We start from the raw sequence: 26,147 nt of genomic DNA on the forward strand, positions 1-26,147 counted from the left end.
ATTGTATTTATTTTCTCGAAAAGTTTTTATTTTTTCGCAAAATCTTTCCTGTTTTTCGCAAAAACTCGATAAATTTTCGCGAAACTTTTCTGGTTATCGTATGCAGAAATATGCCACCATAGATTAAGCCGATTGAGTTATGAAAACATATTTATTCAGGAAGCGCCTACATTGTCCATCCGACATCTTGTCGTATAGCCGCATCCTACCGGTATTATAAGAATGAGTTTGATGAAGTTTTTGTGGCGGGGGGTTATGGAAACAGTGGGAATGTAGGTCACTAGGTTGCAGGGGTCTTAAAGAGGTTGATTTCACTGGGGTGCAAATTTGAAGAAATATTTTCATGCTCACATACTGCGATCCAAAACGTTAACTAAGCACGTTTTGTTCAAATCAAAAGATTTGACACGTGGATAATGGCACATATTTAATTTTATAAAACAACATTGCAATTTTTTGTTTCTTTTAGAAGTATCTGGTATCGGGTTAAATCCAGTTTAGCCCCATACTGTGCCCATTTCATTTCTAACCTGAAATATAAATATCTGAGTCTGTTTCCACACAAAAAGAAATAATACGGTATGATACGACTGTATGCAACATGTTACAGTTTTAAACTTTCCGCACGAAACAGAGAAAAAATGCTTTAATAAGACACATTCATAAAGACTATAATTTATTATATAGAGAATGTAGTTAAAGCTCAAGGCATATTGAATCAACTTTCTTTTTAATTTCCAGTAGCTTTTTTGGTTTCTTAAATAGATCTATATGAGCAATATTAAGTTTTAAAAGGACAGTCCGACTGGATGCTATTCTATCTTTCAGATATAAGCTGTAATACTAAGTTTACCATTTTTTAATATAAAAGTAATATATTAATACTTCATGTAAACAAATACGAAATTCTACTTAAAAGGAAACTAAAGTCTTGTTAAAATAATATTTTATATAATTTTTTTGAGAAGTTACGCAAACTGTATTGTGAGTACTATGTTATAGCGTGCTAACTTAATTGTACATCGTAATGTAATTGTTGATGGTACAACACATGTTTAAGTAAATGGATACAAATTAAGGTGTAATTTTTTACTGCTTAGCCTAAATTGATTGAGTAAAGAATCTTTGAAATATTTACCTTGATCTTAGATGTAAATAATTCAGGGTCATACATATATATATATTATTTTGGTTGGGTAACAAGAGAGAAATAAGAAGCACTAACTCACCGATGAAACCAGTCGACGGATCTATGGAAGGAGACACCGATGAGCAATCTATAAAATGTTTATAAACATTTGTTAGTACAAATCTTTCCTATTCAGTATGGCAATTGCTGTTACCCTATGAAAATTGTCTTCAATGGTATAGTCACCAAATATTGCTTAAATATGTAAGAACAAAATCTTCCAAGCTAAAGCTTCCACCAATCTGCGTTTAAACGTACTTTTTCACAACACTGTATTCACATCCGCACGACAAAAAAGGCATTCATAAATAAGACAACCTTTAAAAATATCCTGCCCGAATACGCCCCCAAACAACAAGTAACCCCCTTTTCATGATTCCTCGATTGCTTAAAGTCCAACAATATCAATTTCCTTACGAAAATATAGTTGAGCCTACCTGAGTTTGTAAATTGCATTCCCGCTGAGTAGAAGTAGTTCGAACTGGTGTAGAAGAGTCCAAATGGTTCAGATGCAATGTGTGATATTGTTGCAGGTAAAGAGGATGGCCGTATAGTCAGAAATGTGAAGTTGCCAAGGGGAGTACCTATTGCTGTCTGCCAAAATTGAAAACAATAAGATACTCAGTACTCAATAGGAATTAATTACAATATTTGGAATCAGTAACTATTTTATAGAACGTATAGTTCAGTATTTGATTTAATTTTTTTCAGCATAGTTTTATTTAAATTTCTCTTTTCACAGATACTTGATTGGATGGATTTTCTATCAATAGCTGAAACGTAAATAGTTTAAAGCTTCCAATACCTATATTAATCTGTAGATATTTATTTCAAAAGTAGAAAATCCTTGTCAAATGTATTTTACTTTACTAATTTTATATAAATTGTGTTTGTAGAACTACATTTATAACCAAATGACAGGTAGTAACTGTCGGTTGTTGAAAAATAACTTCCAGCTACACATTGTGTTTAGCTATACGTGTATTTATATGTGTATTGTTTAAAAAACTGATGCGTAGCACTGTTATTATACATAGATATGCTAATTTCATGTTTTCATAAACTATATGTTGTAACTTTTATTATCACTCTTTGCGACAACGTTTCGGTCCAGGGCCTTTATCAAGTCACATGCACAAGTCTTAGATTACATATTTTGCAAATATTAAATATGTAAAAAATGTAATCTAAGATTTGTGCATGAGACTTGATAAAGGCCCAGGACCGAGAGTGATAATAAAAGCTATGGAAAATAAGCCCTATGGATATTAATTATATATGTTGTAATTGGTAATATTTTCAAATATAATATTTGAGTCTAATATACCTTTAAAAAGCTCAGTTTGGGTTTCATATTTATAACAAAATATCTTAACTTTAATATAATTATGATTGCAGGGTAATTTAACCAATAATATGATACATAATTTATATGACTTTTGTAAGCACTTGAAAAGCGCTATTTTCGGTTTAAAGTTGTTTTTTTTAAAAAGTATTTATTTTTAAAAAATAAAACCCAATCGATTACAAAAATAATATCACTTACTGATAAGAAAATGTATAGAAAATTCAGAAAATGTTACGATAGAATTAACATATGAATTGTATACATTTGTATAATCGAATGAACAAAAATATAATATGACAAATCCAAAGAAACAGCTACACTTTAGTAAGAAAATGCCTGTTAATAATGAAAATGTGACGTAGACACACGTTTAAAAACTAAGATATTATTATGGATTTAGCATAAACCTTATGCGGTTTTTCAAATTATAGAATTGGCATTTTCAATTCAAATTTAGTTTTGCTGTATACAGTAGACATGACAACAATTTGAGGAAAAATCCAAACTACTTTTAAATTCAAAATAATAGAAATAAGGTTTTACTGTTGTTTTTTTTAAATTATGATACACATAAGCTATTTCAAATCAAACACTGCATTCTCATTTTATAACAAAGAATATCTGCAGCGGTCAACTGTTTTTGTACTCAGAAATACGGCCATATTTAGCAGGCCCGCAGATTCTTCGGTCTGGTTTACAGTTTGAATATATGGTACGGACTGACCAAAACTGGCGGTGACATGGGCTGCCTGACTCCCTTTGGCCTGTGTTCTTCTTTTCAACTTCTTTGTTTTCTTCAAACAGGATATAATAGCCATTTGAAAATCAGCCTCATCCCCTGATCAGGACATTTTTAGTTTTAAGTAAAATGGATGTGTATACATACCTGGTCAGGGTTATGGATGATTGGCTTGTCATTTACGAGGAGTCCCGATGCCTTATTGTACTGGATAATAACCGTAAAGTCGGTCTTACGGGATGAGGTGTAGCTTATATCTACGGGGTAGGAGTTTAAGAACTGGGACACTGCTGGGATGTTTGTCATAGAAAACGCTCCATGAGGTGAATCTACGTCAATCCGAACAATTACAACAGGACTATCAGACAGTATTTCTAGCACAGTTGCCGAAGTTGGCACGATCTCATAGAAAATCTTTTGATATACGGTAACGTATTTCGTGGTATCTGACGTTGAATGGATCTCTACGTTAGCGTGTTGGAAAGGTGCGTAGATACGAATTATCTTTTCTGTGTTAGCACGTAAAACAGGAATGATGAAATGCCGAGCGTGTCTGTCAACTGGTGGGGCCTCAATTATCAAGCCTTCTTTTAATTTGTTGTAAAAACTAGACGTCCCAACCGTAACTGAGGAGATTATAGCCACCGGGTTGTTACTCGTGACGATTGTTCCGCTCAGGTCTGCACGACTCTGATACGTGTAAATCTCGTTCTGGTTCAGTGTTTGAATCATAGAACCTGTCTCAAAACCTTCAAACGTCACAGTTGTTGAATCGTTGAGTGCAGCGACGAATAGTTGAGCTTTGCTATAGGAGTTCGCGTTAACACCATACGAAGGTATAACGTAAGACGTAGAAACGGCACTCGAAGGCAGAACAGGACAGACGATGTGATCATTATCCTCCGTGTAAACTTTTATAACTGTAACTGGGGCATCAGATGTTATCTTGATAACTCCGCCAGACGATGTATCTTGGTTTTTATTAATAAATGAAGAATTAAATGGAACTATTTTGGATTTATAAACGTAATACTTTGTTGTAACTGTGGTTGGTGTTTTGTTGGCAGAATTCGTGCTAGGAAGAGAGATGTAGACGTTGGCAGAATGTTGAGTAATGAGCTGTACATCAATTTTCGGGTCCGTAGCTTGGGCGTGCGAATTATAGGAAGGCAAATCAACGAATCCAAAGATAAATTCTTTGCCGTATGTAGCTGGAAACAGTAAAATATAGAGAGGATATTACAGGAGTGTATTCTCATGTTAAATTTATTATACGAATAGAATAAAATAATAAAATGCGATGCTCATCAATTTTATTCGACAGAAAAACGAATTGAGCCGTGCCATGAGAAAACCAACATAGTGAGTTTGCGACCAGCATGGATCCAGACCAGCCAGCGCATCTGCGCAGTCTGGCCATGATCCATGCTGTTCGCTTTTAAAGCCTATTGGAATTAGAGAAACTGTAAGCGAACAGCATGGATCCTGACCAGACTGCGCTGATGCGCAGGCTGGTCTTGATCCATGCTGGTCACAAAGCCACTGTGTGGATTTTCTCATGGCGCGGCTCAATTGTTGTTTAACCCTTAGCCTGCTACATTTCTAAAATGGTCTATCATTCAATTTGGGCAAAACCATTTATTATTCGAAGATGTATTCACTGAAAATTTACTGACTGAAAAGCGAACAGTGAAGACCGTGATCAAGCCTGCATGGATCTGGTCACAAAGGCAGAATCTCTTGCCACCAGCAGGCTGAAGATGTTAATAACAGACAGTTTTCAGCCTTCTTTGTTTAATAGGAAAATGAAACGGGCCGTGCTTGAATACGATCTAGAACAATGATATTTAAGATATCTAAGCAAAAATCATAAACTTTGGACAATATTATTATTGTTTATTATAGTTTACGACAGCGGCGCGTCATTGGTGGTATTTGACGTGACAAAACCAAATAAAGTCATCAAGCGTGTCTGAAGTACATATGGTACCTTGTATCAACTGAGGTAGTGAAAGAGTTAGTTCTGATGTGCTTGCAAGATACCTTTCTCATTCAAATAGCAAAATGACTACCTGTTTGGTGAAAAAACAATGCTTTGTTTTAACTTACAAACTTTACATTCTGTCTCAGCTGCCCGTCCAGGACCAGTCGACGTCAGTATCACCTAAATTTTATAATGACAAAAAATATTCAAAACCAAATCAGCCAAGAATGCATTCGACATAAACTTCAGCACAAGTCTTGGTAGAAACCCGTGTTTGTATCAATATATGAGCCGCGCCATGAAAAGTCCAGCATAGGGCATCCGCGCAGTCTGGTCTGGATCCATGCTGTTCTCTTTCAAAACCTATTGCAATTAGAGAAACTGTTAGCGAACAAAATGTATCCTGAACCCACTGAGCGGATGCGCAGGCTGGTCCGGATCCATGCTGGTCGCAAATGCACTATGTTGGTTTTCTCATGGCACGGCTCATATACAGTTTATGACTTATAATGACACATATAAAGTGCGCGAATATTATTACACATTATAAGGCGCGAATAGTCCTTTCTTTAACATGTGCTTCAAGGCTTTTTAAAAACTTCTTTTGTCTTAAAAATTTAGATATTAGTATTCAAATCAAGATTTGAAACTTTTTTTTTTGATTGATTATTCAGGGCCTTTAGATACCTAATTTCGAGATTTAACTTCAATGTTTTTTTTATTTATTTATTTTAAAGAAACAGCAGAGATTTATTTTCTCCTCCAAAAAAAAAAAAAAAAAAATAGTAACCACGTGATGATGAAAATCAAATGACCGTTGAAAAAGAAATTCATATATCATTTTCTTAGTTTTCGATTTTATCGGACTAGCCTTAAATCTCTGAAAAATATACGGAAAAACAAATTTAGCGACTAAAATTCAATAAGAAATGATAAAAACACTATCAATCAATATTTGTGGTGGCAGAGACCTTCTCACCGTAAGGGGAGACCACTGCAACACTTGTTTTTATCGTTTCAGCTGTATGTTCGAACCTCACAATGTTGAACTGTATCATGCGACTATGCCGACTACCAGTAGATCTAGTTGTGTTTTAGAAGGATGATAATTCGTCATGTGACCTAAATTTAAAGCACGACAAAAATGACAAAATAACATACCAAAAGGCATATACATAACATCATGTGCACTGTTATCTATCCTGTGTTGTTTTGAAATATTCTGAATTTGAACTTACTTAGTTATCAGCAATGTGACCTTGATCCAAAATGGGGCATTGAGTTCAAATTGCGGTATGCCTGATATTAGCTGTATGATAAAAATTGTAATGAAAAATATTACATGAGCCGCGCCATGAGAAAACCAACATAGTGGCTTTGCGACACGCATGGATCCAGATCAGCCTGCGCTTCCGCGCAGTCTGGTCAGGATCCATGCTGTTCGCTTTCAAAGCTTATTGCAATTAGAGTAACCATTAGCGGACAGCATGGATCCTGACCAGACTGCGCGGATGCGCTGGCTGGTCTGGATCCATGCTGGTCGCAAAGCCACTATGTTGGTTTTCTCATGACGCGGCTCATATATTTACTGTGCTATTCAGAGCAAACAAAGATACAAGTCTGTTTCGAAGTTTTACTGCACATTGGTTACTTTCTTTTAACTTTTCTCGTTACCTTGTGTTGGATAATTTATGCTCACATTACGAAGAACATACTAGTACATTAATCTTGCAAAAAAAAACCTTCTTTTTATTCAGAGATTCATTAGTTGAATTTTATCATTTTAAAGGCACTGACCTCCAAATCGTACGACAACAACAACAAAAAGAATTTTTAAAAGATATTTTTGAACCTGATAACCGGTAAGTACGTAATTCTCTGTGATGTACTGGTCAAGAGCGCGGGATTATTTTTTGTCGAGGCGTTCCTGACTCGGGCATGTATTTTTTGTGTCTTGATTTGGCAGTTAGGAAGACACAAAATCACCAATCAACCAATATTTAGAGAAAGCAACAATTATAATCAATTAGGCTTATTAGATCATCATTGCATTGGCATATGAGTAAGCGTCCGATCCAACCCGACACAACTGGAAAAGGTCGCGACTTTATTATTTTTTATAAAATGTATTTTACAATTTGTTTAAAAAATAGGTTTTCTGGTGTTCACTGGGGGCAAGCCCATTTAAATGCGGTAAAAATTGTACGTAAGTCTAAAAACAAAACAAATTGTAGATACACTTATTAATGTCTGAAGGAAAAAAAAGTTTCGATACACCACGCGGTGTTTAATGTCCGAGGTTTTGTTGAACTAAGCACTGTCACGACGTGGGCGTAAAATCAGGACGTGGTGAAGCACAAAATGTCATAATTCCTTCTTAGGCATACAGACACTAAATTGGAAAATGGCGCGAAAAAAAAGATGATAGTCGCATAATGGCATTCAAATAGTCGTCAGTATTTTTATTTTGCTCTGTACAGCTATTTTCCATATTTTCTTTGATTTGTTTTGCTAGAATCACATGAAAGATCTATGCTTGGCACGTAAGTAGCATTTTCATAATGAAATAATAACATGACAAAATTTGTCATGCAAACATAGATCATACACCACCAATTTGCATGGACTTTGTAGACAATTTGGGGTCTCTTTTTTGGTGATTTGCGGTTTGTGTGTTTGCCTGAAAATATTTTCATTGCATCAAACATGACCCCACTTTTCTTTTGATTTTTTTTTCAGTACTGACAATATTCTTCATGAAAATGTAAGTTACAGGCATTTAAAATGGATCCTGACGTGTGCTGCAGCCATTGGAAATATGTCAATTCTATCTAACTGCTTTCGTTTTATCTGAACGGCGGAGAATTAATCTATTAATATCGATCAAACTTAAAATAGCAATTTCTTTTTTATTTATTTTCCGTTCAATATTAAAAATAACTTGAAAATGAGACTGAATTACATTTGATTCAATCTTGAAGCAGTTATGGACTTTGTAGACATGCACTGATAACTATTGGCGGTTCTGAACCACGGGTGAGTAACATGAAAGGCATGTTCTGGCATTTTAAACCTGAACGCAGTGCCTCACTTATGAGCTAAACTTTAAATCGTAAATGATACAACTAGATGATACGCTTATGTATAAAATGTACTTCCATTCAATTATACAATTTATAAACAGACGAAATCTTAATATACATATCGTCCTTTCCTAGGACTTTAACCATACTATTTATAAGCATGTCCTTCAATCATTGTAAGGTAACAAAATTGCCGATTTATTTTGCCATTAATTCCAATGAGCATAAACCAAAATCAATATTAGAAAATAAAGAAAAGATGAATCAACGCTCAAAGTGGGACTCCAATCCATGGCATATCTCTTTAAAAATAATCAGACGCGCAACCAACGGAGCTAGCCGGGCACTAGTTTCATAAGGTATAAACCAAACTAATGAATAGAGAAGACAATGGCTCTACTGTTTTATTCAGATCTCTATTTTGTTTTTATACATTTCCCAACGCCATGATATGAACACAATCTTACTTGAGACACGGAGCTCCGAGACTGGTAACTACGAACACACGCGACTAACGGGAGTGTAAGTAGACCAGAACCTCTTTGCACGGTCGGGCAAAGATCCATACTAGCAAGTGTGAGGAAAACCTTTTCTTTTGCATAGATATATCTGGCATTAATTTAAAGAAAACGAGTCGCTAGGTTATTCTTTAAAGTTTCAGAGCTGCAAACCATGAAGAAGCGCTTTAGTCTACCATTCCGAGGGCCATGATAGCATCTGGGTCTGCGCCTGCTGACTGGGTGCCTTTGGTGGCGCAGTTTGCCCCGAGTGTGTCTTCCGGCAATAATTCTTGTTGTTGTGGATAAATTTTCGCTACGAAATTAAACTGCATTTTTACTTGCTGTTAAATATGGTGAACTTCCATTTTGACTGGAGAACCACTTTGTCGGCACTTATGGATGAGATAAATTCGGTGAAATTCCATGTTGCTCAGCTATTAACAAGGATCGAAATGGCAAAGCAAAAATGTAACGGATCTAAAAGACCAAAAGCACGTCTTTTTTATTTCAAAGCCCACCCAAAATGCTAAAGGAAACAACCAACGTTCTAACACGAATAAATACTAAGATATTGTTGTCGTCCTGACCTTTATGTCTGGGTCAGGGTTTGCTGGAGTCCATAAAAACATTAGCAGATTTATTATGCACAAATGCAACATAAATTCCATTTTTCATATACCGAAATACTTGGTTTAGACCAGGACTGTATCAGTCACAAGAAAATGAAGCTGCATGTTAAGTACTTTTATTGACTTTTGACCTTGACCCTGAATCGATATGGCTGAAATTAATGGCTTGCGTTAAATGACGTTATAGTTGAGCCGAGTAAATAAAAAAGTGTTAAAGCATCTAAAAAGATATGCAGCACAGGATAATTCTGACACGATTTGATCTTTAATCTCAACGATTCCTTGAATAAAAATGGCCGATGAGTAAAACGTTTCAACCAAATTATCCACCGAAAAATATTTAGAAAGATCAGCAGCCGACAGTGTCAAATACTGTCCATTCGAATTTTAATACGATCAAACATACGGGCCATTGGCACTCTCTTAACGACCCACAGCACCATGCAATGTCGCTATGACTGACAGTGTAGTCGCGTACGAGAAGAAGAAAGAATATGACCAGACGTCGTTAACATTGACAGAGATGGTCAAACAAATGTGATTATCATCAACAGCAGCAACAACAACAACAAAACCTATATGACTTTTGATCTCACGATACCTTCTTTATAATTAAAGAAAACTATAATTGTATTATTTATAAGGAAATACGTCCACTTTATTTTCATTATTCAGTCATACTGTTACATTATGTGCACTAGAGCGGAAACAAAAATCATCGTTTGAAATCACTATATGACCTTGACGTTGGACCTACATGGCAAAGAGTTGCACTCCACTAAAATTGTCCCAGTATAACACTGATTACCTAGAGATACTTGAAAATTCTTCAGTTGTTGGATCGACGAGCTAAAACTACTCAGAGCATATATATTGTATGATGAATATAATCACTAGAGAAAGGTTTTGAGTCAACACACATTTTAGAAGGCTCCAATTCCACAAAAACATTACTTTTTATTAATTCAACTCTCATTTTCTACGAGACATTATTGCGAGACTTTCATAATGTAATATTAAAGACAACCTTTATAGAAATAGTTACCACGCTCGGACACCTTACTGTGAAATAGGAACTTTATGTCATATGACCACTTTCCAATTTTAAGCAAATTCACAGCTTAATTTCCAGATTCAATCTTTATTTTATTAAAGGACATAGGTTTGTCAAAATTCTGTTCAATTGAAGTAACATGTCCCCTTTCATCCATGGATAGCTGACCGTTCCTTTTTAGCCTGTGAATGTAAAATTAAAAAATGTCACAAATATGCACACAAGTTTAAAGCAATAACATAGAATTTACGAAAGTAAAGTTCATACATCATATGCGCGTTTCCAATGACTGTAATTTGCATTCACACAACATCGAGCCATTTAATATAATTGTAAAAGCAAAAGAGTCACCCGTCAAATAAATAAATATACGTCCACAGTTGCTGAAAAAAGCAACTGACTGAATAAATGTCCTTTTGGTGAAGAGATTTTTCAAAAAAAAAAAAGATAAATAAATAAAAAATAAAATAAAAAAATAAAAATAAATAAATCAAAACGCACAAATTTGATAATCAGGATGCTAAATAACAACTTCAAGAAAATAATTATTAGGATATAGACACCACTAAATCCGGCCATTCATTTCATATAAAGCGTTTACTTAATAATGTTATTTCTACGTTTACTTAATAATGTTATTTCGACATTTTCTAGAATATCACAGATTTTCTGAGACTTGTATTCCCATAAAGAACTATATTGCTACTATTGAAAAAGGGAAAGAACAAGAAAAAGGTCTGGTAACATTTAAATATTAAAAGGTACGATTCGTTTAATGCAACCCATTTTGCTTCTTTCAGACATAAAATTCTTACGCCGCCGTTTTTTCCTATCATACGGTAGAAGCTTGCAGATTTCGATGCAGACAATGGTATCAATACATACTGAATCGCAGTAGAGTAAAAGAAAACATGATGCTGTTGAGAAAGGGCACGAGGAAGGGAAGAAATACAACGAATACTGAGTATTTATATTTGGACTACTTTTCATAAATCTTCGTAGGTTTATATTTGATTTGGTAGTGATCAGCCTATAAGAAGAATGGATTGAGGGGGTAAAATACGTAAAATGTACCTACCTACAACCTGACCAGAAGGACTGACAGACCCACAACCTGAAGTTCAGAAATAATAAGTCGTAGTGTTATGTTTGAGAAATTATATATCTCATTTTGTGATTTGCCGTCGAATGAAATAAATAGTTTGGAGTTCAGATGCGAAGGAATTATATCAAGAGGGCGTAGACAACTATAATTTCTCGGTTTAAATCCTAGACATCTTTGGAGTTGAAATGAACTGAGGATACGATATCTGTTACGCCACTTTTCATTTACCAGTTCTGTTACTTTAAATTTTGAAAGATTCGCACATGAATAAACTATTACCTGGTTTTGTGAATTGCATTCCAGCTTGGAAGCCATACGCTTCATATACATGTGTGGAACCAAAACCATGATTAATATCTGTTTGCCATTGACCTAGAGCGAGGACTCCAAAGTGTTCAGATCCTGCATGCGTCACGGAAACCGTCGAACTAGCTGATCTTGTGAGAATAGTGAAGTTTCCGAGCGGTGACTTTTTAAGCTAGAGAAAGAATAGACATTGTATTTGAAAAGTAAATTATATTCTTGCATACCAGACGGGGATTTCCGGTATTTTTACCGGTGCTGGAAAAATCCATACACCCCGGGGTGTAAGATGACTCTCTTGCTTTAAATGACGTATTACGAACTACATATATGTAGAAGATTTATGTAGTTATTTATATTTTATTTCGAAAAACGGAATAAAAATCCAATACCTTGACAGTTCCTCTTTATTCCTGACAGTATATTTCTCGATTCAAAACACGTTATTTTATAAAATATTCATAACGTTACGCTGGAACTGATAAAACAAAACCGGAACTAAACATTATTATTTGTCTTTGAAACGTCATGACGTCTTTCCTTTTTACGGACTTTGATTTCCCGCGCTTTGTTTAAATACGCTTCTATAAGAAATAGTTCTAAAACCGGAAATTCCCATCTGCACCTATAACCAGTGAAAGAATCTTATAATTGAAAGAGAGTCTTCTCACCATTTTCTTCTATTATAAATAATATTCTTTAAAGTTAGTGTACCAGTAATGATACCAGGCATACTATGTATTCTCTATATATGACTTCGGCATGTTCCGGAGTTTACGAAAAGCCAAGTGCGCATTGAGCTTCATTTACGTTTCAATTTTTTTTTAAAATGTAAAATGCATAGAACGAGAATACAGAATTATACGGAGATTGCCGTGTATCTTTGCAGGTCCCCTACCTAATTTTTTTCATTTAAGTTTAGTAGATATTAAAGGCAGTTTCTTTTTTCTTCTTCTTTTGAATTTGTTATTGTTTGTATTTTTTTTGTTTTGAATTCACCACTTTTGAAGGCGTTCAAGTGCATAAAAAGATTGATAAATAAATGTGGCTATAATGGTAAAGATGATGATGATGATGAAAATAATAATAATTATAATAATAATCATAATAATTACAATAATCATAATAATAATCATAATAAAAATGATGATGATGATGATGATGATGATGATAATGGTTACAATAATAACAACAATAATATATTGTTGCAATGGTTTGTTTGTGTGGAATAAACTTACAAAGTTACATCCAAATAAAAGAATCGAAACCGTACCTGACTTGAATTGTGAATGATCGGTTTCCGGTCGATAAGCAGTCCGGATACTTCTTTGGACGGAATAGTTATAATTATTTTTGTACTGGGCGAAGCAGGGAATATTCCGGAAGGGAATCCGACGTAGTATGAATTCAAATACTGTGACACCGCGGGAATTTCTGTCATGAACAATGCTTGTCGATAACTATTCAGAGCTATCTGCACGACCACTAAAGGAGAGTCTGACAATATTTCAAGTATATCCGAACCATCTGCATCCAGTTCATAGAAGATTTTATGGTACACATGCACAGTTTCTGTGTGAGCGGAAGTTGAGTGAATCTGTACAACTGCATTCTGGGAAGAAGCGTAAATACGAACTTTGTACCTATCAACGGAACCACCAGGTAGCGATGGAACGACGAAATGCACAGCGTTCTGATCCAATGGAGGTACCTGCATGGTCAGTGAACGATCATAGCTATTACTGGGCATAGTTGTAACCTGTCCAATCGTAATATAAGAATATATGGCCACTGGATGATTGCTTTCGGCTGTAGTGCTGCTAAAATCGACTTCCCTTTCATACATAAAAACTTTGTTACGGTCCACCGTATATACCATCGAACCGGTCTCATAACCTTCAAATCGAACGCTCGTCGAGTCGTTGAGACCAACAAGCATAAATTTATTTTTGCTGTGATAATTGGTGTTTCCTTCGTAGGAAGGTATGACGTAGGATGACGACAAAGCGTTTGTAGGTAGGATGGGATGGATCTTTATATGGTTATTATTAGTGTCAGCAAACTTATACAGGGCCATTAACGAAATTGGGCTGTCGGACGTTATCTTAATGACACCTCCTGTAGATTTGTTACGATACTGGTTGATGAATGAAGAATTAAAGGATATTTCCTTGTTTTGGTAAACATAATAGGTAGTTGTAACTTCAGTGGGGGTTTTGCTCGCGGAATCCGTGTTTTTGCTTTGAAGGGAGATGTGAATATCTGTACCCGATCTTGATGACGCTAATATACTTAGGTCTGGCCTCGACACACTCCTATCTGACCGGTTGATGTAGGGCAAGTCGAAAAACCCAAAAACAAAGTGAGTGCCATAGGAAGCTGTAAATAATAAGAAATCAACAGATTAACAGTTTTCACCGGTACTAGACTTACAAATGAATCGATCCATGTTGCTACTCTGAGGCTAAGTTCAGTCAATCGTCTGAATTTGTGTTAGATGGAAAAGTTCTTATCTGAAAGATCAACGAGCAATCTCAACTGCCTAAGACTTAACTCTACAAATTGACAGTTTCAAATTACTTATTAATTATAAAGGAAATGGAAACTCATTTGATTAATCAATTTTAATCAATTACGTGCAACAAGAAAACGAGCAGACGATAATTTTTGCTAAAACAGATTAATTTTTGTTTTACTTACAAACTTTACAATCTGCCTGTGCCGTATTAGTTCCTCTTACATAGCACAACAGTATCTACAAAATGATAGAAAATACGGATAACAAACGAAATAGCCTTTACCCTACTATACTTTTAAATAGGATTGGTTCATCATTCAATTTTGGGCAATACCACTTCTTATTCAAAAGGGTGTTCACTGAAAATTTACTGACTGAATAGCGAACTGTGCAGACAACGATCAGCTTACACGGATGTGCAGGCTGATCTTGATCTGGTCTAGTTGCAAAGGCAGAATCACTTACCACCGGCAGGCTAAATGATAGATACGTAGGCAGGTAGAGATGTAGGTAAACACACGAACGCGGAACACAAGAACTGAAGTAAACTGTAGTGAATTTTTGAAAAAAAAAACAACACTAACTGACATTAACAGAAACATACCGGTATTACACAGGTCGAAGATCAGTGTTTGATTTAGATACCAAATTATTTAGTAATTATTCTGGGTTCATTTTCTAATCTTACGTCGATTGATAAAAGTCATCTCTCAAATAGGTCATTTTAAGAGTAAGTAAATATAGGTAGTACAAACAAGAGAAATTAATATGTTAGTCGCAACAAAATTTCCAAAATTCAAAAGGTATTGGTATGAAAATATGGAGACGCCTTTATTTGTTGGAAGAGCGTGATCGATACACATCTGCAGAGCTACTGTGTCCATCTGATGTCAGTGTGTGTGATGTGTCATTAATTCTAGTAATTCCCACTATCAAATTCCTACTTGGCACAAATGTTCACCACATCGAGACGACGTGCAGAGCGCATGTTTCGGACGGCTCGCTTCAAGTTCAATGTCAAAATTAAAATATTTCAATTATAGATTTTGAATTAAATGTGTTTTAAAATTGAGCATTTTAACATTACACTGATACATTTTGTTCCATATTTCCAGTCTATATCTTTCGGAATACTTCAGCAATATGAAGAAGGAGATAATTTTTTCAAACATTAGAAGCATTTAAAAATATTAAAATGACAATAAATAACCACCACCACTACCATAATCATCATCATAATCATCATCATTATCATGATCATCATCATCACATTACCATTATCATCATCATAAGGAAGACCACCGCCGTAATTATTCATCAACGTTATCGCTCATAATTATCAGCGATCACCATTTTGTCATCAATCATTATTCATCATCATTATCAATACAGTAGTTTTTTTAGTAACCCTTATCATGCTGGACACGATTGATTCTGCCTTTGCGACCAGTTTAGATCATGATCACATCCGTGCAGTCTCATCATGATCTACACTGTTCGCCATTCAGTCAGTATCTTTTAAGTATGCACCTATTTTGACAGTTAATGGTACTGTCCAAAGTAAAAGATGGACAAGTTCATTACAGAAATTTAGAAGGGTAGGGGTTAAAAAATAAAGTCGGAAACGGAATCAGTTGTTGACTTGTAAGGCACAGAGTAACAAGTGTCCATATAATTGTTGATAAATATAGTAGACTTACATAATAATTACTTGTTGAATAATTGGCCATGGAATATGATCTGTTATTCACTGACAGAGATATCTACTTCGCCTCGTACAGTGCGACTTTCTGTCGGTGAATATCAGATCATATTCTATGGCTCACTGGCCAATAAGTATATAGTATTGTGAAAATACACATATTAAATGATAATATTCTGTAATAGAAAATTATGATACAATACCATACAACATATCCTCAACATCTTGTTTTCTCAAATATCGTGAAATAATTTTGAAATGGCTCTATACATTTACACCAAATTAGATATTTCTTATCTCTAGGTTCAACCGAGGTCTTTATAATTCCTTCTATCGTTAATTGTGACCTAGTTTTGATAAGTGTTCTCATTGTTTCAACCCGTTATTTTTCCAAATTTATTATCTATCTGCTTTTGAAAATATGCGACAGTTTATTTAAACTGGAGTCAAAAACGGAAAGTTCTGAACTCCCATTACAAATTTACTATTTATCATGTATAGTTTTCAAACACTATAAGTAAGTAGAGTAGAGTAGAGTAGAGGAGGAGGGGGAGAGGAGTGGAGTGGATAGGAGGGGATCTGAGTGAAGGGGAGGGGAGTGGAATGGAGGGGAAGGGAGCGGAGGGGAGGGGATGAGAACGGAGCAGAGCTGAGCAGAGCTGAGAAAAGTAAAGCAAAGCAAAGCAAAGCAAAGTAAGTAGTGAGGTGAGGTAGAGGTGGAGGTGAAAGTGAGGTGCGGTGAAGTGAAGTGAAGTGGAGGTGGTGGTGAGGTGGAGGTTGAGGTGAAGTTCGAGGTCGAGGTGAGGTGAGGTGAGGTGAGGTAAAGTAAAGTAAAGTAAAGTAAAGTAAAGTAAAGTAAGTAAGGAAGTAAGGAAGTATTATATTATAGTACAGCAAAATTTAATATCATTTCATAACATGACAAAGCAAAATTAAAGTGCCCGGCCTAATTGATCATCACCTGACCGAAATAACTTAAAATATATCACATTTAAATCACGTATGTTACAATTATATTCATATCAATGGTATGGCAGTTAGTATATAATGTTAAGTAATATAAATTTGAACATTAAATCAACACTGTCATTAATATAAAACATTATAATTATGACTTCTGATGAGCGATGTCGTACATTTTTGATGTACCAACCGTATCAATGTCACACTGACCTAAACAGGTCACACGCCACTAAATAATATTCTTTATACATTCTATATAAAACTAATATATTTCTCTGCCACGCATATCTACACCCATTTTAGAGTAAAAATCTTTACGTCATCTTAAAGAATTATGTTAAAACTGATGAAAAATGAAGAGAAAAGTAAGGGTCATATATCTTCTATGAGAGATTTCTCTGACAGATTTGCTTCATCAAAATTTGAACGGCTGTGACCTGGTAGTTCTACTCATACTGAAATTGAATTTCACCTTGTAAGAGAATAGAATTATTTCTTGTAATTAATCACCTACTGGTTGAAAACCTGTTTCGGAGACTGCAGGATTGCGCTTTTCTGTTTGTCCGTCCGTCTTTTTGTCATTTCGTCCGTCCGTCTGTCCATCCGTAACTCGTGTAAGTCTATTAATCTTTCATCCATCAAGATATTTTAATATTACGTTATGTTTTCACATAATGAGACGACGTGTCATGCGCAAAACCCGGACTCCTAGCCCACAGATCAAGGTCACATTTGAAGGTCAAAGGTTATCGGGGGCATTTACTGCTGGCCTGTAACTAAACTTGCTACAATGAGATTTTAATATTATTTGACACAAATATTTCCTATAATAAGATAATATACTATGCACAGATTTCAGATCCCAAGTTTAAAGGTCAAGGACACACTTGAGGTCAAAGATTTACATGGCATTAAGAAGGTCTGTTTCGTGTCCGGTCAGGAACTCTGCGATCCATTGAGATATAACAATATTACTTGGCACAAATGGTCCCAATAATCAGATGACTTGTCATACGTAAACACCCAGATTACTAGATCAAAGGACAAGGTCACAGTTTGGGGTCAAAGTTAAATAGTTTTTGTTCCCTGTCCAGTCCGTAACTCTGTCATCCATAAAACAGATTTAATATTACTTGGCAAAATGTTCCTCATAATAAGACCATGTGTCTTGCGCAACACCCAGGCCCTTAGCTCAAAAGTCAAGATCAGTGAGCTTTATATATATATAATATTTACGTTAAATTAATTTACCAATATAAAATGTGCAAAATTCAAGATTAACAGCCGAGAGTTATACATGACATGAGGCTTAATTTGGCAACGTAGGGTAATTTTTTCTCTCTCACATTCTTTACTTATTCCAACTTTTTAGTTCCTCTTTTTCTGGTTATTTTTCCGGTTCAAATTCACCAGTGTTATGTTCGTCACTGACAGTTGCAAGACGGTGCCCGACTGTGTTCTCTTTATAGTTCATTTTGTCCTTGGTGTCTTTATGTTTTACTTCGTCTATATTTTGTAGATATGTTTATGTGTACACATCCATACATACACTGCTATGGGGTTGTGGTTTGATGGGGCTATGGGGCTGCGTTCTTTGAACCTGACTTTTCCTGTTAGATATTACCCTTTGTTTTTTTTTTCAGAATCCCAAGTGAGAATTACGTGCTGTTTGTCTCATTAATGTCTGTTATACCCAATGATGCAAACTGATTTTTTCACCATCTAATATCTGTAATATCCTTACATTACATTTCTCAAGTGTATTCAGATGATTCCTCTCAACAGTACCCGGCTATGCTCGCCTTAGTTTGATACGGCAAACCCATAATATTTCAGATTTTGCAAACGTCTTTCCTGCACAGTTTTCAATCAGTGTTTTGTGGTAGCCAGCCTATCCTCAAACTAACATTACTAACAGTCTTCTGGAGGAGTCTCCCACTCGGGTTACCGGTGGCGACTATGAATAAGCTTACATATGAACAGTTGGAGGGTGTAAGGTTTTACGCTTGCAGTTATTTGAGCCGTGCCATGGGAAAACCAACATAGTGGGTTTGCGACCAGCATGGATCCAGACCAGCCTGCGCATCCGCGCAGTCTGGTCAGGCTCCATGCTGTTCGCTAACGGTTTCTCCAATTCCAATAGGCTTTAAAAGCGAACAGCATGGATCCTGACCAGACTGCGCGGATGCGCAGGCTGGTCTGGATCCATGCTGGTCGCATACCCACTATGTTGGTTTTCCCATGGCACGGCTCATTTCTATATATAGTGTTGCACTCATTTTGTTATCTTATACAGAATCTGTCACGGTTCACTAAATTTATTCTCAGTTGTTAGTGTTCTTTTATTCTGTTTAATATAATTTGTAAAAGAATGTATTTCCATTTTTCATTTAAATATGTCCACATTTTACAACTTAAACAAACAGTGGAGTTTCGAAAAGTTGTTGAGTAATAGTATGTAAAAGGAAAATTCATTGTTTCGTAAGGGAAAAAATGCTCAAACAGTAGAAGAAATTTTTTTTTTAATTGATTATTTTTGGACACTTAATCGTTGCTGCCTATTTCAAATGATAATACTTTATGCATGTTGAGACATGTGTAAGGAAAAGGAAAAGCATCCATTCTGGGAATGAATTGCGACAACACTATCGGTCACCCGGTATTCACGTAGTCTTTGTAACGTCATTTATAATCACACACTTTCTGGACAAACGGCTTGTCAATCTTTGACAGAAAAGAGAGAAAATTTGATTATTGACAGCTGATCTAGAAAACAATTCGGATTTAGCACATCAGTTTAATATACCACATTTCTATTCATTATGGCTGTGTAAATTAATTAGCGCAGAAACTACATGACTTTCAATATCTATAGACATGTTATACATAAGTGTCTAATTAAAATAGGTATATTGGTAAAAGTGACAGCGAACTGATATACGTGATACACTCTATATTCATAATTCCTCACATAAGTATGAAATTCCAGCTCTCTGTGATGTCATGGTTCTCAGGTGGCGTTGGCATCCAGTGTCCAACTGTTTCTTAAGGGTATTCTTTTTTGCCACCTGTTCATAAATAAAGATATAGTTTTAGCTCCTGCGGTCGTCATTGGAAAAGTCAGTTTGCAAAAAAAGCCGTAAGATGCTTTTTTCACATAATTTTTATTCATGAATACGGATTTAATATATTTAAAAGAATTTTCTTATTACATTTATTACAAATAAGTCTAAAAACGTGAAGGTAATTGTTAGTATAAAAGTAGAAAGATTTATCAAGTAATTAAAAAAAAAAGGTTTATATATTATCATACTTCTGATTCTGATTCTTTATTTCCTCCACTCGGGAGATTGCCAGTTGCATATTACAAACATAATTTAACTTAAAAACAAACATGCATATCAAAGTACAAAGGTAATATATACAATCACGATGAATATTAACAGAAATGCCTTAATGAATAATACTATGTCATTTGAGTATAAATATCAAAAAGCTAGTTCTGTGTTCTACTGCTCTTCCGTGTCTTTTTTACTGTCTTATTTAACACTCGTTCAGTATTCTAATTATCTGATATTAAAAGCAAACAGTCTATGATGTAATCATATAAGAGCCGCAACAAATCGATATTTCCTTAATGCGAATACTCTAAGACTACCTGGTTTTCAGACATGCTTCTCAACAATTTTACTGTAAACATTTTTTCATTAAGCAATTTGATACTTGTAATGTAATTGTTTGTAAGGTTTGTATCTAATTCAGTGAAAAAGATTTCTCGTCGTACAGCACTAATTGAACATTTTGTTATAACGTGAGACAAATAATAAACGAATGGCATAATACAGTTAACACATAAGTCTCCTGTTAAGTCTACGGGTCTTGTCCATATGTTAGCTATTATATCTCCTTTAAGTCTGTGTGAATTGTTTTCATACACTTTATAGACTATGGCGGGTTTGATGTCTGTCTGTAGTATTTTGAAACTCAGGACCTTCATTTAAACGTTCCTGCCACAATGTATATTCTGCTCTACTTACAGCACATCCTTAACGTTTGATTTCCATGTCAGTTTAGTCGGTATGACTTGTCCGGAGAAGTAGGTATTACTGATGTGTTGTAGTTTATATTTTTTTTAACAATTTGCATAGATCTGCGATAATCCCGCTTTTTACCGATATCTCGTCTGCCACATGCATAATGTATTTTCGCACGAAAAAACTGTTAGTAACAGAGTCGCACCGAACGGTTAATATTCTGTGTAGAAACAAGAGTTTTCATCTTTCGACTTTGGACAAGAGTCTATTTAGTCTGAGACGTGAAAACTTTGAATCTGTTTGACAATAAAACGTTGTAGTCGATTTATTCTATCGATGTCGGCTATTGTCAAACCATTCCATAACTCAGAGCCATACATGGTAATTGGTACGATAACCTTTTTGTACAGACTGGTTGCTGTTATAGGGTTTAATCCTTGTGGATGTAGCCAAAGGCTAGCCATTGCGAAAAAATGAGTTTTTTTTTTTTTGCTTTTTGACAGCGTTCTTCTATGCGGATAATTTAGAGTTGGCCAGTTTTAGAATCGGACCGTTTACGACGGAAGTAGCCTGGAAATGGCAGACGACACAACAGATGTGTACGATGCAGACTTTATTTGGAATGTTACTGAAGTTTTGCCGGAAGCCGAACCTGAGGGGATGCCTGTATCAGAGATTATAACCGTCGCCATCACAAGTGTTCTCGGACTAACAGGTAAACATTTTCATTTGTTCCCTTCTGTTTGCTGTTACCCGAACTCATTTATGACCAGTGTTTGAAAGAGATATACATACTGGTTTTATTTATTTTAAAGCCGGCAAAATTCACTGTTTGATTCACTAAATTCATAACAAAAGGTTTTCGCGAATTGCGGGTTTTTTTTGCAAGATCTGGATACAAAATATCTTTCTTAAATTCTCCGAAGTGTGGCAGTGTGATTATTTTTCATTTTTATTACCTTAAATAATGTTAATTTTATGCCTAAAATTAAATTGCAAAAATCAGGAAAAAATTGCACTTTCAAAATTATTTTTCTTAGAAAGTTTACATGTTTTTGCATAGAAATGTTACTTTTATGCCCAGTTAGATATCGTTAAAGTTTTATAACAATTCATTCACGAATAAAGTCAAAATTGAATATTTGAAATTTCAGAATTTCAGACTCTGTGGCGCCTTTTAGGTCCGATTGGCTTGATGTCTTTTGATGTGTATATATTATGTATTTGTAATTTGTATATTAAACAATTCAATATAACTTACAGACTGTGTGCACGTGCGTACGCACAAAATCACGCACTCACTCAAAACTCGCACACAATTTAAACTCGTACACAATTTAAACTCACTCACGCAGGCACGCACGCACTCACTCACACGCACTCACTCACTACGGGGCACTTGAGTGAACACCCCTGTTTTTTTCTAGGAATCTTCTTCAACATCGCTATATTGGTTATAACGTTCCAGAAGAAATTGATCAAGGAGGATTATCGGATGTTGTACTACATGTTCATAACGGTCGGAGATCTTCTCTTTGCTATAAACTGCCTGTTTGTCGGCATTAACATAGCATTCAAGTGAGTTGTTCTTTATACAAATCAAAGTACTGAGAGGACTGATGGGGGCAATGCTTTGCAGTTTCAAGACTTGATGTAACCTATTCATGTCAGGGAAGTACATACAGGCATAATGTAATGCACTTGCGTGTGGCAAGAAATGGAGTGATCACAACTTTAACAGTGCACAAAAATAAAAATTATTAACTTTGTGTTCAATACACTTCTATATTTTGTTCAAAAGGTAAAGATAAAAAATCTAGTCTTATCCAATAGCAGTTGTTCATCGACAAACAAAAATCTTTTATTGCCAGGTTTGATAAAATGAAAAAGATAAAGCTAGACAATGTATTTCAATCTCTTCAATACTTCTGTTTGCACTCTATGTCCTGACATCATGTGTTCTTGACTGTCTAACAGAAACAGACAAACTTTGTAACACTTTATGAAAGTTTGGAAAGAAAGTCAAAATATTCAAATATGTGAAAGTTTAAAGGAACAGGATTTCCTTGAACTGACATTGAAAAAATCTAGACTATGTGTTCTAATGTGTACAATACTTATCAATTAAAAAAGTCAGGAATGTTTTTTGTTACTAATAAGCATCATTTAAATAAGGAGTCGTCATTAGTTAACACACAAACACCTGTAAAAATATTTTTATAGATTTTTTTCCCATTCCAGCTATTGCTAAAATTCAGTAACTGTTTTCTTAAAAATACACATGATATATGATAATATTATTATCCATATTGTTTGGTATGTTTGTTGACCAAAATAACATTGTCTGTTTCAATTTTAGGTTATTTAATATACACTTGTATTTCAAACTATCATTATCATAATTATATAAGAAATACATTAAACACTATGAAAACGGTGATTCGTCATATCAATGAACCTACCGAACTGGCGTATACAGTTAGGTTCCAGTAAATTAGGATACGAAACGCCCGTGGAAAAAGAACAAGATTTCCCAGGTGGTTCTGCCTTCGAATATCACCATCAGAAAATATTTGCACCCTCAGATAGATGAAATACATTAAACTGGTAACATAAATGAACATCTACAGGGATGATTACCAATAAAATGAGGCCAAAATATAACGGGCACCTGTGGCAAGTTATCATCACGGAATGGTGGATTACCTCCCATAGCAAAAAATACTCGGTCTGAAAAATGATGAAAACGTATGTGTACGCGCAGTTTTAACAGTATTTAGCGCACTTTTTACGTTAAACGATAATTTTCCTGCAGATAAATACCAGTTTGATCAGCGTATATCCAGGAAGCTCTCTCCAATTCACAGTACATATTCATATCGACGCACTCTGCGAAATCTGCTATATCGGCGGTTTCTTTGCGTCGGCACCGCTTATTTTGTGCTATAAACAGTGCCCAGGTAGGTATGGGAGGCGAAATATCGAGCTGCCATCCATGATCATAGGAATGCTGCTCAAAAATAAGTAGAGCACGGAACATAAGATTGTCTTTTCTATGTTTTATAGTGACTTTACTTTTTAATTATCAGCGATTTTGCCCGCAACTCGATGTAATTTGTTGATGGTGTACTGACATGGAACACTAGTCCGACTTTTTCCACAGTCTTTAACCAGTTTTTGCTTTGATATCATACATATCAAGTACACTATTTGTATTCATTTATCAATATTCTTCCAAATAATAAAGATCAATAGGCCGAAATGTAAATGGATCTTTTTTTTTTAAACCACCATTCGCATCCATCAGATGTCCGTCAAAATCCTGGGACGAACGTTCATCCGGGGAACCACGGTAGACCTCGGTATGCGAGAATGAAAACCACTTACTTTCGGTTTTGTCGTGGCACTGGCAGTCTCTCTGCATACCAGTTTTTTTCCTTCTTTTTTTTTGCACAGGCAGGCTCTCTGCATTACGCACAGAGTGGCTCTAGGGCTAGTGACTTTTTGGAAACATTATAGCTTAATTAATTTGGAGTGCTTATCTGACTTTTTATAACTGCCAACCTGTTTATAGCATAGCAAAGAATCGCCGGTGCCGACGCAAGAAACCGCCGATAAATCATATATTTTGCAAAGGGTCCGCCGATATGGATATGCACCGTGCAATTGTGTATTAAATTTTAGTAACTATTTGAAATTCAATTCATTTTTATGCAACTTCTGTGGACAAGACATTTTGATTAACGATTTACAGTTGCTTTCGACAGGAAGGTCTAATACGTATCAGTTGTTCCAGCTTTCGAGGTCAAAGTACATAAATATGCCTTTAATTACACAGTTTGATTAGTAATAGTATCTTGATAGTAGTTTGTTATAGTATACTATTAGCTCATTTGCATATGAATTTTTTACTAATTCTACACTAATGGTATACTGTATACGATTAGTTGTTTGTTATAGTAGTTTGTTACCCTGTTTTTTTTTCGTTTGGGAAGCTTTAAAAATGTTCTTAATAGTTGGTGTAAAACAGAAGTAATCTGTTCATAGTTGATTTTACGAATTCGAACAATGAGAGAAAAATCTACTGACGATTATTAGATTAGATAATAATTACAAAAAATCAAACTGTCAAATTAATTATCCCTCCATCTTCCCCCGGACCAAATAAGTCATAACTTCAAACTGACGGATAAGTATTGATTTTTCTACCTATTCTATTTCAAGTAAAACACTGTTTTTTTTTTTTATTTTATTTTTTATTATTACCTTTTATATAGTATTATTTTTTATAAATAACATATCTCTTGAAAATATTTTCTTAGACATGCTAAATGTATTTCATTTCAGCACTGTATTTTCTGAAATAATATTTTAGAAAAAACACCTGCACAGAAAAGATATTTGAACAGATTGCGAATCGGGATCTGTAGGATGTTGCCGCATATTTATAGATTCTCCTACTGATAAACGGTTCTGACCGCCGCAGACTGATAAAGTTTCTCAATACACATCCACAACAGTGTCGAGGCACGGCGATGAAAAAAATCAATAATCTACCGGCTTATCAGTGGCGTTGCAATGCCATAGTAGTTGCTATTTTCAAGCAGAATCATGAACACATTTTTTTTGAGCGTATTGAAACTAGTTATTGGATTTCAGAATAGGTCACATGATCAAAACAAGTGTCGGTTTTTAGAATCGATCACGTGATCAAATCAAGCGTCTTTATTATTCTTACGCATAAGAAGAGCTATTATAATCTATATTTATAATGCAGTTTAGTTTTCTTCACATACTGTTGTTAATATAAAATGTGTAGATCTATTTAATTATGTCTGGATCAAAAATATAATTGCAAAATGCAATATGAAAGTTATGTTTGGTAAATACTTTGGAACTTGTTTTCTGTGTTGTCAGGTTGGTCATAAGCTCGGCAAGAAAGTTGAAAGACGGTTTGTTAACTCTGGGGTCATTGCCCCCAAAAACCAAACTTGCT

The 26,147-nt window shown here is 35.0% G+C and overlaps 2 protein-coding genes across 2 annotated transcripts; both read right to left on the minus strand.

Annotated features, from left to right (window-relative positions):
• Positions 1-414: 414 nt before the first annotated feature.
• On the minus strand, positions 415-6,494 carry LOC123540893 (uncharacterized). Its single transcript, XM_045326218.2, has 6 exons — positions 6,422-6,494; positions 5,386-5,440; positions 3,424-4,487; positions 1,627-1,783; positions 1,230-1,277; positions 415-530 (listed from the first exon to the last, which is right to left on the minus strand). Exons 1-6 carry the CDS (start codon positions 6,443-6,445, stop codon positions 526-528), a joined length of 1,353 nt encoding a protein of 450 aa, XP_045182153.2. The 5' UTR covers positions 6,446-6,494; the 3' UTR covers positions 415-525.
• A 4,099-nt stretch (positions 6,495-10,593) lies between these two features.
• On the minus strand, positions 10,594-16,481 carry LOC123540932 (uncharacterized). The gene is made up of 6 exons (XM_045326257.2): positions 16,358-16,481; positions 14,635-14,689; positions 13,208-14,313; positions 11,911-12,109; positions 11,605-11,640; positions 10,594-10,708 (listed from the first exon to the last, which is right to left on the minus strand). The coding sequence occupies exons 1-6, from the start codon at positions 16,376-16,378 to the stop codon at positions 10,704-10,706; spliced, it is 1,422 nt and encodes a 473-aa protein (XP_045182192.2). The 5' UTR covers positions 16,379-16,481; the 3' UTR covers positions 10,594-10,703.
• Between the last annotated feature and the right edge of the window lie 9,666 nt (positions 16,482-26,147).

Source organism: Mercenaria mercenaria, chromosome 16, assembly GCF_021730395.1.
Source record: "Mercenaria mercenaria strain notata chromosome 16, MADL_Memer_1, whole genome shotgun sequence".
NCBI classification, from domain to species: domain Eukaryota; kingdom Metazoa; phylum Mollusca; class Bivalvia; order Venerida; family Veneridae; genus Mercenaria; species Mercenaria mercenaria.

Coding starts and splice junctions, on each gene's coding strand:
- LOC123540893 (XM_045326218.2), bottom strand. CDS start 6,445: ATGATGTTATGTATATGCCTTTTG. Junction 4,488..5,385: donor TGAGACAGAATGTAAAGTTT/GTAAGTTAAAAC, acceptor TACTGTTTCCAG/CTACATACGGCAAAGAATTT. Junction 1,784..3,423: donor TCATCCATAACCCTGACCAG/GTATGTATACAC, acceptor CAATTTTGGCAG/ACAGCAATAGGTACTCCCCT.
- LOC123540932 (XM_045326257.2), bottom strand. CDS start 16,378: ATGTTGAGGATATGTTGTATG. Junction 14,690..16,357: donor TGTTGAGGATATGTTGTATG/GTATTGTATCAT, acceptor ATCATTTTGTAG/ATACTGTTGTGCTATGTAAG. Junction 11,641..11,910: donor AATGCAATTCACAAAACCAG/GTAATAGTTTAT, acceptor TCTGAACTTCAG/GTTGTGGGTCTGTCAGTCCT.